This window comes from Andrena cerasifolii, chromosome 2, assembly GCF_050908995.1.
Source record: "Andrena cerasifolii isolate SP2316 chromosome 2, iyAndCera1_principal, whole genome shotgun sequence".
NCBI classification, from domain to species: Eukaryota; Metazoa; Arthropoda; class Insecta; order Hymenoptera; family Andrenidae; genus Andrena; species Andrena cerasifolii.
In genome coordinates this window covers 17,194,043-17,208,914 of record NC_135119.1, presented here as the reverse complement: position 1 = coordinate 17,208,914, position 14,872 = coordinate 17,194,043, and the positions used below count along the sequence as shown (strand labels likewise).

The following is a 14,872-nucleotide window of genomic DNA, read 5'->3' as shown; positions in this document are numbered from 1 at the left end:
TACAAAGATGACCTCACTCAGAATCAAGGGTGCGACATTTAATAATCGTCGCACGCAACTGCGACGAGTCGTGCGCAATGAACCGTATTTAAATAAGCGCGGTAGGCGGTAATCGCGCGATCAGGGAGTCCGGTATTTTTCAAGATGCACGATCGAATCCTTGAAGAAACCGTTAATAGCGCAAGGAACGAGGCGCGGAAGGCCAGGCTGTTACATCGGCTGTCGAAATGAGAACATACGCGGTGGAAATAAATCCTTTCAGTCCGTAAATTGGAGAACTTTTATTAATTACGTAGAAGCGTGCAAATGACATTCGTGGATGTTCATCTTAATGTTACGTAGAAGGTGAGCTTGTGGAAGTAAAACACCTGATCGTCTCTTATGGATTTGAAGATCCAAACAGGAAATATGTAAAATGTAATCTAGGTAGGGGTAAGAGATAGGCAAAATTTTTATTGAAATAAAATTTCGAATATCGAGGGAAAGTTAAAGAAATTATTCGTCATAACTTATATTCGTTATTCGAAATTTCATTTAAATCAATTTTTTCCCCATCTCTGGTCGAGGTTTCAAAGAAGAAATTTTAATGATGTCAGATTTAAATTTTCATATATGAGATATTTTAACAGTCCCCAACCTTTTTACATGCGGATGGTTTATTTAAAAGTACAGCGTTTGAGCGCATGTTTAGTTACAGATTTAAACAATTATCTATTCAATGCATCTGATCTCTGCTTTGTTTCCAGGGTGATCAAGGCATACAAGGCTTCCCAGGAGCTGCAGGACTGTCGGTTTGTAAAAATTCTCCATTCCAATGAAACTTTGTTAAACGAGTTCCAATTTTTTATTCTAACGGACGTCCAAGTTTGCTCGCACTTCTGCATAGCGCGTCATCTGGACTTTATAAACTGTGAATTTTTAATACCTACTTAACTCGAAGGGTACTTCAGCAAATCGTGCTCAACGAATTTTATTCCAGCGCCATGGAATTCTAATTAACTCCTCACTAGTCACGCGTTCAAAAAAATTCACACTCTCATGAAGCCACTAAAAATTTGTTAACAAAAGTATAGGTACAAAATTGCAAACCCACGTGGAAGCGATAGTCTCTAGAAACAAAACTTCACCTTTTGGACAGTTAGTACCTTTGATAATAATTGTAGACCTCGATAAGTTGCAACACCCTCTCGTGGTTCCAACTGATCACGAATTTTCAAGATAAGTAGAGTAATATACAAAAATGTTTTAAAAAAAGTCTATCAACAAACTATTCATGCAGGCTTTTTAAATGACCCACACGTTGATTTTTATTAACTTATTTTTTATATCATAAACGAGAGAACAGACAATCGAAAATATTCAAAAAAATTTCGCTGTTCCCAAATTATTGCTTCTCTTTTTACCCCCCCCCCCCTTTCCAAGTGACGCCACTGACTTAGTGACCGACGGGCTAGTATTAAAAAAAAAAATTAACAAAATTTGACCCACTTCCCAAAAAGGTTCCCCATCACTGTACTAGGGGATGAGAGCAAAAGAAATCAGATTTTGTAAAATAAGGGCCACCCTAATCACACACTTCTATTTACAGTTTGACATCAACATACGTTAAAAATAAAGCCTCCTTAATCACGACATAGTAAACCAAAAAAAAATCCATGGTGCTACCACAAACGCTTACTCAAGCAAAGCTAAACGAAGTAGTCTCGTTCTCCGTTAAAAGAGGCCCACTTGTTTCTCGGTGTTAAGGGCCCCTGAAAACCCAAAAAAGCACTCAAGAGAAACTCTGAATAATTAAGTCCTTACCCGCAGGGTAACCCCGGTCTGCCTGGTGTAATGGGACCAGACGGTCTGGACGGATGCAACGGGACCGACGGACGTGCTGGTGCACCAGGAATGCCTGGTGTCCATGGTGATCGCGGTCTCCCTGGTCCGACGGGCGACTACGGGCCCACTGGTGAACCTGGTGACGGTGGCATCAACTCCGTGGGCGTGAAAGGTGTCCGCGGAACTGCGGGCGTGGACGGACAAGAGGTAATCGAATTTTGTTCGAGGGTCGTTGCAGACCCGAAGCACGTGCAAAGCAATTCCCCTGATTAAGTTCAGGACGTAACCGAGGAACAGTTGCAGCGCTTCTGCCAGGACTATCTGAGCCAAAGAATTGTATGTACACACACGGTGGGTCTGTTTCCATTCGTTATGGAGATAAGCGTTGTTTGATCTTCACGTCCAGTCTGCCAGCTGGCGATGAAGATGTAGGATACTTGGAATGTTTATTTTTCTGTATTAGTGTATTGCTGTTCACAGTGTTATTTGACGTTTAAAATTTTGAAGAAAGTAGAAGCAATACGCATACTGACACACTCTTCATAGAACAAGTTGAATTTGCTCGTGGTGATGTTAACACTTTTGATGGACACGAAAACCGATTTTTTTTTTAGTTCTATATAAGATTATCTCGGGGAGTACACGAGGAAATTAAAAAATACTGATTTTTGTAAGAATGGTGCGTGATTAAACAAAACACAGAACTGCCACAACTTCTTATATAGAACTAAAAAATATTTGGTTTTTTGTTCTAGGTAAAAAATTTCAGGAGAAATCTTTCCGGTCGCGAAACACTATTTTTCACCAGTTTGTAATAAATTATTTTTTTTTAAATTCTGATCACACTTCAAAGTATGTACAATAAAGCCCTCCAAACAGAATTTGTATTCCAATCACTATACTCGCATAAAAAATTCTGAAAATCAGGCTGCCTTTCCGGGTTCTACAGTGTCGTTACCCCTTAATGATAGACACAATTTCTATTAACAGGCTACTGATAATCAACTCAAAATCATACTTACGGTTGTCACTGTCGATTCGCAATAAATATATGATATGGAACAACGTTGAAGCTCTTTGTGTCCATGAAACAGCCAGCACGCTTGACATTAGAAAGACCAAACAACGTTTGTCTTGAGAAGGAATGAAACAGGTCCCACAATATATAAGCAGTCTTTCTTATTTAAACTCACCTGTCAAACATGTTAGTGAAGTCTGTCGGTGACCTGTCAGGACACCCTGTATACGGGCGTCGGTTTGCGTTCGATGGCGATCCGAAATTTGAATGCTCGAGACACTTGGCTGTTCTGGAAACGCGAACACGTTGTTGCAGAATTGCCTAGGATGAGTAGAGAATTGTTGTTCCTTCGCGGAGGGGTTCTCCTTCACAGATCTAAAGTGCAACCGTTCCTCGGGACGAAAACCAACGACGAGTCGTGGGGAATAGTTTGGACACGTGGCTATGAAGGGAAACAGTGTTTAGCGAGTGGTAGTAGCTTTTAGACGTGACGGGAATGTAGGGGAACGTACAGTGGGGACGCTGCTGAAAATTCTTCGTGCACTCGGATCGAGTTGGGGTCCTTGAGTTTTTGAAGAGCTCGCACTGGGAATTGGAATCTCTTGTTGGGGAGGATGTTCTTGTCGATTATCGCGGTAGCTTTTGATAATTGTAGAAGGATATTTGGAAGATTTTTAAATGTCACCTAAAATAAATAAATAACCACATTCGCCTGAAATAGGATACATTTCATAAAAGGTCTTGCATCAGGGTAAATCACTTAGAATCATTCTCCTCGCATTTCTCCTCACCGTAATTTTACTAGATGCAAATTAACCCCTCTTAATCATAACTTATTAAAAAAATATGTAATGGTCTAACATTTAAAAAAATACTCGAGATAATTACACAGAGGTATTCCATAGTAATCCACATTTTAAACTTCCAGCTGGTCGTCGAAGAATAATACCAAATAATAATAATAAATCATTTAGACTCCTCAACAAAAACCTCTCCCAATCGCCCATTCTTCATTTCGAAAATTTACTGCTTTCAATCCATTTACTCTGTGCTGCTCCTTCACCACGAACTCCACTCCAACGTCAACCTTCACCTCCAAAGCTCCCTCTTTGAAACGCAACCGGGCCCGAAACGAATTTTCCCAATTGCTGAAAAACGATCGCACGCCCCGTGATTAACAACGAATTTTCTCCCCCAGGGTGACGTGGGACGACCCGGGATCCCCGGCGAGATGGGCTACCCAGGAGAGACAGGGGACATAGTGAGTACAGAATCGCGACTTATTCGCTTGTTGGTATCCCGACTTCAGGTACCGTAACGACCGATCGGGCCAACCCGAGGGTTCGTGAACCTCTTACGAGAGTTTAGGTCGTGCCACTCGTTTCGCCGAGGCACCGAAGGGAGCGTGAGCGGGAGAGCGTGCGCGCGCGCGCGGGGAGAAGGAAGCAGGAGAGGAAGGAACGCGATAAAGGGAGACGGTGCCGCGGTGGCCCGGTCTCTTGGACGCGTCTCGTTCCTTTTTGCGGGACGCCACCTGCTCGCATGAAATATCGTCCGCCTGGCGATGTGTTCCTCGGCAATATTTAACGGATACGAGGAGAGCCGGAAAGAAGACGAGCAGGAAGCTCCGGCGAATTTAAAAGAATCCTTCGTGGGCCGGGGTATCGCGCGATAAACCGCCGCTCTCGGTGGAGAATCCTCTTACATGGTCCTCGGTAAAAATTGCCGCGGAACGATCTTGTAACCGCCATTGTTCCAGCCCCCCTTTGCTCCCTTGGAACGATAAAAATCCGCGTCGACCGCCTGGATACTTTGTACAATAAATTGCACGTGTGCGAATGTATCCACTGTGGGTGTTGGGAAGGGTGTACATATCGTTTATCGTTACATCGATTTCTCTCTTCTTTCTTTTTTAAAGCGGGTATTAGCGGTCGGCTGGCTGCGCAAAGCGTTTCATGTTTTAATGGAGAAACCTTGCGCCCAAAATGGGGGTTAGGGTTGGGGGAGGGGAGTGATTTTTTGGAAATATTGTTGCGTAACTGGTTAATGGATGAGTGGAACGGAGGAGGGATGAATCTATGAAGTGTCCGATTTAAATCGACCGATGAGAATATCTGCGAAATCGTTGGCGGTGTCGAAAAATGTTTCAGGCTAGAGGTAATCTGGTGGCAATAGTCTTGTTGTGGATGGATGTGTAAAGAACTTCTGAAGCTATTCGTGTATTAAAAGTACAAGGTACTGAGGAATTCAGATTCTCCCTGTGGACTGGTTTTATTCACATCTTCGGCAGTACCTGCTCCTGCTCAAGACTCGCTGCGATTCCGAGTTTACAAAGGATAGTTAATCCATATTTCTGTTTATTTGTTCAGTTCACCGTAATTTTCCTCGGTTTATTTCTAAGTCCACGTGCTGCTCCAAAATAGCCGCTCACGCTTATTCAAATGTCGGAAGTTTATAATTCGCGCATGCGGAACTATATGTATTGACTTAGAAGCTAGGGAACTGAGTTATATACCTTAAGGGGTCTTCCTATCGTGACGGTCTGAAACGAATGCGATATTTGAAGATTTTTTTTAAGGGGTTTTGCCTACCTGTAAGGTCTGAAAACACAAGTATTTTCGGTATTTTTTTTTTAAACTTGAAGACGTTTTTAAATAAACGGTTGTATATTTGAAAGTATATATTTTAAAGTTCTTATAGTTTTTTTGCAATGCGATATCTAAATAAATAATGGAATTATTGGCAATCTCCCGGCAACGTTTTCTTTTATTACGGTGACCACTGTAGCTTTGATCTGGTTCATCACAAATAAAAACTTCAACCTTTAGTTAATAGGTGTATATAAACTATATTAGATTATCTAGTCCTTAATCGTGGCTTTTTCATTTCCGTTGCGTAATTTTTATTTTATAGATGAAAAATGATGAAAGATGAGAGCAAATTTGTGGCAAAAATCGATAGGTACTTTGCTATAAAAAGCTGCCATTTTATAGCAAATTAATTTTTCGGGATAATGAACGATTAAGGAGTAGATAATCTAAGATACTAACTAAATTCGAATGGTCAAAATTAGTGTGGTCACCGCAAACTACTAAAAAAAAATCGCTGCCGGGAGATCGCTGATATTTAAATTAATTTATATATATATATAATTAATACAATTAGTATAAATTATTTAATTAGCCCCGATACAAAAGGTAAAAAATTAATTTACTTCTTTATACTCAAAAACTAACCTCTCACAATACTAATCACACACATATGTATATCGGGGCTAATTAAATAATTTATACTAATTGTATTAATCTCGAAATTAAAAGGGTTAATTGTAAATTATTTTTTATGTAGAATAATGATTATAAATTTATGATTAGAGGTGAAATGCTATTCGTTTTTATTGATATCTAGTTTCTTTTTTTAAATGAATTCAATTCATGTATTTCATTGATTGATAAATTTATTTCTTGTTTTTGTTAAATATAAAAAATTTGTGGGATAATCACATAAAGTTTTTAATTAATATAATTCAATGTTCTCTCTTAAAAAATCGCAAATATCGCCTTCGTTTCAGGACGTCACACTAGGGAGGCCCCTTAAAACGCTAGCAATTCGCGAATGTACGTTTATCAGCACCAAAAGTATAGAAATATAGAGATATTGAAGTCACAGAGGTTCTGAGAATATAGAAATATAAAAATCACAGAATTGTTGGAAATACATATATACAAACATTACATAGAAACTTATAGGAATATTATAAATCCAGAAATCATAGACACTGTGGAAGTATAAAGACTCTAGAATACCTTTGTGTTGTATTTCAATACATGCACTTCTTAAGCTCATAAGATTCTGAAACATCTTCCATCGAGAATGCCGAGAATTCATAAAGGGGATGCTGCACGTGAATGCTCGCGAAAGAATTTGCGAACGCGAGGGAGAGGAAACCGGATAAGTGGCGACCAAACGGTCGGAGGCAGAGGTGCCACGTGTTAATCGCTAGACACGAAACAGGCCAGCATCTGCTGAAATCTGAATCGTCGCGTTCCTCTGTCTGTTATCCGTTGACACCGCCGCCACTGATAGCGCGAGCTGGCGTCTTCTCCCGGGAGAAGATTTCACCGAATGATCGGCGACGGCCAAGAAATACGAGAACTCTGTACCCTGGCATCGGCCAGCTTCGAAACTGACGATTCTATACAACTGTGTCCAGCACGCATTGGCTTGTAAAAACCTGAGAAATTGGACAGAATTTTGATCTGCTGCCATACGAGTAGCTATAGCCGGGTCAGACCTCTGACTGTCATATTTCGCTGCGTTCAGATTTCTTTTTCAGTGGTCTCAGACCTCCTAGGAGTTGAGAGAACAACTTCGCTGCAAAGAAAATCTGCTACCACGTTTATTCGATGCTAATATTTCTCCCAAGTTACTACTACTAATAAGATTCTCCTAATAATTTTTTTTTATTATTTTTATTTACGATGGAACCATCCAGTTGTTTCAGAAATGTTATTTCATAAGTTTATGTTCGTTTCTTCGATTCCAAGCACGCTTTACTTTTTGATGATATTGAAAATTTGTTCAGGGACTCCCGAATATTAAACACCCAAAGAAAGCATCGAATACTTTCAAAGAAGAAAGAAGAGAAAAATCGAAACATTGATTTCTCGTCAAATGTTCTTGAATTCGTTAACAAATGTAACAGACCAGCACCAGAGTATTATTCGTAAAAATTGATGAGTTCGTTTGAAGCTTAATTGCAACCTATTTAAATCCTTCGCCAATTAAAACTACCGAGGAATACTATCAGACCTCGTCCTCCTTATTCTTCTGCTTAAAAGCAACCAAAAAAAAAGTGCTTCAATGAAAGCAGAGACAAAATTCATCCGCGTCTTGAAACAAACAAAAATAAAAAAACATTCTTACCAAAGAAAGAAAGAAGATAATGAATCCAATCTCATTGAAGTAAAATAACCACCCCTTTAGGGCTACCCAGGCGCTCCCGGTTTACCAGGCATGCAGGGCGAACTTGGTGAAACGGTTTACGGCGTGAAGGGCGCTGTTGGTGAACAGGGAGACAGGGGAGAACCTGGGCACGCCCCTGTCTTCGTTACGACAACGACAGGCACTGCACCTGTAAGGGGTGCGCCGGGTATCAAGGGAATGCGTGGAGACTGGGGAGACCGTGGACGAATAGGAGAAATGGGTGCTAAAGGTTTTCAGGTGGGTAATATTTCACAGTTTGCTGAATCATTCAGGCTCCCTAATGCACGACGTCACCGTTAATCAATTTGAAACTGTGTTACGCACTACGCAGTGTGTATCCACGCCTCGGCAAAAGGTTTTGGAAAATTTTTACTCCTGTAATCACTGCAAGCTCAGTACGCGTTTGCACGAAATATTTAAATTATGTTGCATTCAAATTTAAAAAAATTCTCACGTTGCTTTTGGAGTTGTAACGTGGATACATTTAAAATATTTGAACTGCAAAGACTCGAAAAGGGTGGAAATTACAGGATAATCTATGGAGATAAATGCATTCATTTTCACGCAGGGTCGACCAGGCTTTCTGGGTAGTAAAGGTGGGAAAGGAGAACAAGGAGGCGACGGACCAAGGGGTAAACAGGGTGTAGAGGGTCCATCAGGGCCTCCTGGAGACAAGGGAGAGAAAGGTGCTCCAGGATACGCTGGGAATCCTGGAGCAGACGGCCCAGACGTAAGTGTCGTGTTTTTATTGTTAAGGAACGAAAGAAAGAAGGGAAATAATGCTTTGGATACATTTGTCGGAAACTTTTAAAACTACTATGAAAGTAATTATTTTGTCTGGATTATTACAAAGTTTTCATAAAACATACGAGTATATTTTTTATCATCTGAGTCTCTTCTGATAATTTATCTCTAAAATGGTCACGAATAAATTAATGCTTCGATAAATGAAAGAATTCTCAGAAAAGAAAGGTAATCTTAAGAACTTAAGATTAATTAATGAAGAGTTTTGTATTTTGCATTCAGGGAGAACCAGGGGAACTAGGAAACCAGGGACCACCTGGTAGACAAGGAGCTGCTGGCGAACCTGGGAAATATATACCACAACTGGACGAAATCATTCAAGGGAATATCGGGATCCAAGGAGACTTAGGTTTGTCCTTATTTATTAAAACAAAATGAATAGTCGGAAGAAAACAGCGATTAATATTTCACGTATTAAATTTTCCGCTAACCCTTGCTTAGGGTAACATTTGTAGGGTGAAATTCGCAAGGGTAATTAACACTTTTCCTTGCAATATTTTATACTCACAATTTGCTCAATAACAAACTACCAAACGAACTCTAAATTTCAGCTCATTGTCAGAAGAACACTTCTAAGACATATGCATACATTTTCTTGAACCTAACGTAATCTGCGTATACCGAAGTTTGAATATCAAGTATCTAATAAAAAATCACCAAACATTATTTTACGAAGCAACTGAAGAAATATATTTGAAAGTTATATTTCCGTTCCAGGTCCACCTGGTTTACCAGGGCATTCAGGAACGCCTGGTTTACCTGGCAAAGTTGGCTATATCGGGCCACCTGGTCCTCCAGGACCTCCAGGTTCTCCGGGTTTGTCAGGACCGAAAGGATCGTCGGTGAAAGGAGAGCCAGGATCTGATGGTGCGTGTCGGCTCCCACACGATTCGCCGGCAGAACATTGATGTGACTGAGGAATGTTTCATTGAACGGTTCTAGGTCTCCCTGGACAGATGGGCTTCCAAGGTCCTTCGGGTTTGCCTGGTTTACCCGGACTGGATGGGCCAAAAGGATTCCCTGGCATTACGATCGTTGGGCCACCAGGATTGGACGGGAAGCCTGGTATACCTGGACTCTCTGGATCGCTCGGCGATCGCGGTGATATTGGCACACCTGGTAACGACCTCCTTACCTTAACGCAGTCCGAAATTTTTCGCAGATAAGAGAATTTGAGTAAAAGCCACTTTTGCGATTACATAACTGCTTCCCTTTTCTGCAGGATGTGTTTTAGTGAATTCGTCTGATAACGTAGATTACTACAATTTTCTTGAATACTATTAAGTAGAGAAGAGTAGTAAGAAAAATCTTCCTTCCATCCTTTGAACGAAATTTGAGTGTTTTATGGGACATAGTCGATATCACTGTCAAAGAATCATTAGATTATCTTATTAAATGACATGGCGTGTAATATTTTACGTCGGTTGTCGTGTGTAATTCATAATTAGCTGCTATTCTTCGATTTATTGTTTTTCATACATTATGGAAGTTGCACCTGTTAATCTATTAGCTGCGTGATCGAAACTACACCTCTTAATCTAGTATCGAAGATTCTAGTAAATTTCTGTCGCCACCGGTAGGAATGACAATAGCTTGACGTTTGGATTGAACAGGTCCGAAAGGTTTCCCCGGCAAAGGCATCAGGATTCGTGGCCCTCCCGGTGAGCGTGGATTGCCAGGATTCCCAGGACTTCCTGGTGCCGATGGATGGCCTGGTATTCCAGGTCCCAAAGGTCTGCGTGGTTTCAAGGGGGACGACTGCGGCATTTGTACACCAGGTATGTTGATTCACTCACGCACGAAACGAAGGACTTTTTTTCAAAAGGAAAATTAAAGAGGCAAATGGAGAAAGTACAATTGCAGCCAATTTGTATAAACTTACCGATGTTATTATTATGAAATAATTTGGAACACATAATATTTACATTTAGGAGCAAAGCTATTCCAAAGTAAAGAAGGAAAGCTATTCAGATAGATTGAGTCAGTAGAAATAGTAGAGATCCGAGAAATTAATAATTAGATCACTGTTTTGATTAAAAAAATTCCCCGGTTTTTCTTAGTGTTAGAAATATTGAGATTTTTTATTATTATTTGAAAGACCATGTCACGATTATTTTGCTACTTATTTTCATATGTTATTTACAATTAGTGGAATGAAATAGCTCGTTTCGCGTATCATTAAGCCACTTTTTTATTCGATGACAAGCGTGGTTTATGACTATTTAATAGTGTTTGGCACGTTCTGTGAGGAATTTCGAGAAGCGTTGGTGGCAAATAATTCTATCGCACTAAATATAATTTACCGTTGGAACGTATAAAATAAAATGCATCGGAATTTCAGCAAACACCGCCCAATGCTCTGCAAACTCTGCTTTAACAATTCATAGTTTAATGGAGTCTTATTACCGTATGGCTCCGCTCCATTTGCCACTAGCCAGACAATATCAGTTTACTAGCGCGACTAACGATGATGGTATTTTAAACTAAGAACGCAGAACAGTTATTGCTGCAACTTTAGGTCGCAGTAAAGTCATAACTTTATCACTGCTAATGCATCCTCTACACATTTATCAAACCCCCGAGCGTGTTCAGTAACCTGTTACTGCTTCTGCATCTCATGAAATTATAATCACTATACCCTATCTCGATCATGTATTCCTTAATATGTACTCTATTCCATACACGCTAACAACTCTACAAGTTGGCGCACTACAGACACGTCGCCTTGCTACTGTATTTTGCATCAACGGGAGAAAATATTTTAGCAAATAACGCAAAAATCTTCCCCGCAACCATTATTTCTGCCTGCCACATTATTCGAGTCATTTAAACGAAGGCAAAGGATGATTCATTTAAATCGGGAAAAATAAGAAGCAGGTCTAATTACAAAATGAAAACGTTAACTTCCTAGTGCAGAGTGCGAACCATTTTTCATGCAGGACGACCCGGCGATAAGGGTGAAACTGGTGACTCTGGATTGAATGGATATCCCGGGACACCTGGGTTCCCTGGATTACCAGGAGCTCGTGGACTAAAGGGAGTTCAAGGTAAACCTGGACTTTCTGGGTCAAGGGGATTGGAAGGTGACAGTGGAAGACCAGGAATCGCTGGTGCTCAAGGACCTAAAGGAGAGAGAGGCAAACTCATAATACCAGACACTCAAATAAAGGGTGTAATGGGGGATATCGGTGACAAGGGTTATCCTGGGCCTGAAGGACCAAAAGGAATGAAAGGGTATCCTGGACCTTTTGGGGGCGTTGGTCTTCAAGGACCTAAGGGAGATAAGGTGAACACGTCTTGCTAACATATTCTCAACGAACAATAATTAATCCCACAGCAACAACGCGCGAGACGCGCTGTCTGCTTTCATTAAAATGTATTACAATTAGAATAAACGGAGTCCATTCGACAACCTGATAATTCCATTACCCAAATGGACGTTTTTTTTTACAAAAAAAGGCTCGTTATTAACGACTTCTTGTTATTAAATAACCCTTATTTCGATTATTGGATTGTTGGATGTTATATTCGTTTACGTTTTAGGACTATACAGTAAAATTGTTGAAAGTTTGATTAACCTTAGTGGTAATACAAACAGTTGCGGGCAAAAAAGTTACCACATTTTCGATCCACTCTGCGTCTATTATTTTTTAACATCAACTTAAAACAGTAGCATGTGCCCACTGTCCAATATACATGTTCTGGTAGAGAATTAAGAAGTATAAAACCCGGTTAAAGTTGAATTTATTTAACTGTTAAAAAATGACCACTTTTGAAAAAAAATAAAGTGCGCAGAAATTACCATTGTTAACGGCGCTCTTTTGCTTCCAGGGTGAACATGGCCCCCCAGGATTTTCAGGGCGCGATGGATACCCAGGTATGGACGGTATTCCTGGCGAGAAAGGTGAAGACGTGTTGGTACCAATCGAATATCTGCGCGGGGATCCAGGATACGCGGGTAGCGTAGGGCCCGTAGGTTTCAGAGGTGATAAGGGAGCCAAAGGAGAACGTGGGCTATCTTTGGGTTACGACATAAACCTGGAAGGCGTAAAGGGATATAAAGGTGTACCAGGTGACATAGGTAAGAAGCTAACGAGTCTCACTTGTACACGTAATTTAAGCAACAACCTCCTAAAAGTAGGCTCTCACTGCGCCTCGCCTAGCGTCGCCTCGGCGCAACTTCTTTTCGCACTCGCATCTATACTGCATTCCACTTTAGAATAGACTCGTTCCGCGCAAGGATATACCGTTGATTGGTGGGAAACCGGCAGGGAATGTGCTACGACCAATCGCAAAAGTGCTACGACCAATCGCGTGTGTCAGATCCGTGGGAGCTGCGCAGATCGGTCGCAAATCGGTAGGGGCGTAGGTTTACTCTTATATGGAATGGAGATTAGAGGCTCGCGTCGCCTCGGGTTTTCCGTACCTGAAGTTATCTGAGCGTGCCTCAGTTCATGTGTCTCATCAGTTGCTCACCCTTTTTTAACTCCTTGCCCTACGATTTAAATTACGACGGCCGGAGTATAATCAACGCCAGAGGTTGGTCGCGCGTCAAGCCATGTTGTCAATCGTACACGTTGAGCCCTATCTCAGGCCTGTCCAGGGATTTGCTCGCACGAGCCGCCGCGACAAGCCGCGAGTTGCTCTTCGCTCTCGGAGCCACCGAGCCAGGCCCAAAAGCGAAAGGTCTTCTTGGTGGGGGAATGTGCGAACGCCACTATCCCCACTCTTTTACGGCTGCCGCGCTTGCTTGCCGTCGCTCGGAAAAGGTGGCCAAAAAAGCCCACAGATACTGATCTTCGAAAAGTGCTGTATAATTCGATAAATATAAAAACAAATTAGCAACGAAATTCAAAATTTCGGCCGGACAGATCGATAGAGAATTTAATTTCGAAGAGTTTAAAAAAGAAGTCGTCAAGTTTTCTGAAAAATTACGACCTGTAGGGTGATTTGAACAAAAATGTCATTACGTACCACTGTGCGGCGTGAAAGTACACCGCCGCCACTGAAGGTGTTAAATCAGATTCTTCATTAAATATAGGAAAATTTCGTGCCATTCGCTTCATTGTCTTGAAATGAGTTTTCTTTGTTTCATTCTTCGAAAATATCGATGTGTACGAAGCGCCGAACTCTCAAGGCGAAATTCAATTAAATTCGAAATGGTCTAAGTAGTTTCTCTTTTAAATTTGTATATTCAGTAAAAAGTCATATAAAATACTATTCATAATTTCGACGGCATTTTCGATCCCAATTTAAATGTAGGGTTTCATTTGAAATGAAATTAAAAGCAGTGGAACAAAGTTAGCATAAAATCACGAAATAATAACACGTAGAATTTTATCTTCATTTGAATGCAAATTAAACAGCAATAACAATATATTCTATTTTATTAGGTACATCTGTAACATTGATATAAAAAAACAGAGTTCACCTCGATACAAAAACCGCCGATTTTAACACTAATTGAAATAAATGAAAAGAAGGCAGATCTTAACTTTAATTATCCGATTTTCATAAGTGGCCATTTATGAGTACCTGCAAAGAAGCAGAAAATTCTTGGAGAAATTCTTTTAAGAATCCCGACATTCAAATCTTTTCGATGAATATAGATAATGAATTTTACAATGCCACTGATTTGCTGTGTGTTTGACAGACCGTTGTGGTTACGATAGCCAGTCATGTAACAGAGAAATTCGATTTAAATTGTTGCAGGGGAAGACGGTGCCAAAGGCATTCCAGGACGATCAGGTGATGAGGGATACCCTGGATTACCCGGGATTCCCGGCCCTCCTGGTATATCGCCTCAAGGTCCTATAGGATTAAAGGGATACCCAGGAATGCCAGGAGATCAAGGTCCACGTGGTACTCCAGGCACTCCAGGACCACAAGGACCTGTTGGTTTCCCGGTACGTCTACAATATTATTCAAATTAACTTAACACTCGAACGGCGCTGCCGTGCCCTCTTCTACTCAAGCATAGGGCCACCGAGCGTAATAATAAATAGTAACGCAGAATACTACAGAAATCGCGAAAAAGAATTGCTCCAACAAAGTGAATGCCATCTAGTAAAAAAAGGACGTTACTATCAGAAAGTTCACAAGGAAAGGCAAAAATATTATCCACATTCTTTGACTGCCTAGTACCCTTAAAGCATGATAGTACTTTTATTGCTGGATTGCTGCAATCCTTCTTGCGGATTCGCGAATAATTCGAATAATTTACAAAGCCATGTCACAATC

General features: G+C 40.8%; 1 protein-coding gene across 1 annotated transcript in view; it reads left to right on the top strand.

Moving 5' to 3' along the window:
- LOC143379015 (uncharacterized) overlaps window positions 1–14,872 on the top strand; it is a 90,737-nt gene that overhangs the window by 67,755 nt on the left and 8,110 nt on the right. The window contains 12 exon segments of the mRNA XM_076831262.1: window positions 747–791; window positions 1,810–2,031; window positions 4,041–4,103; window positions 7,829–8,065; window positions 8,397–8,558; window positions 8,855–8,981; window positions 9,350–9,499; window positions 9,575–9,751; window positions 10,246–10,410; window positions 11,572–11,918; window positions 12,464–12,713; window positions 14,345–14,538. Of these exon segments, the coding sequence (XP_076687377.1) occupies window positions 747–791; window positions 1,810–2,031; window positions 4,041–4,103; window positions 7,829–8,065; window positions 8,397–8,558; window positions 8,855–8,981; window positions 9,350–9,499; window positions 9,575–9,751; window positions 10,246–10,410; window positions 11,572–11,918; window positions 12,464–12,713; window positions 14,345–14,538 (2,139 nt within the window).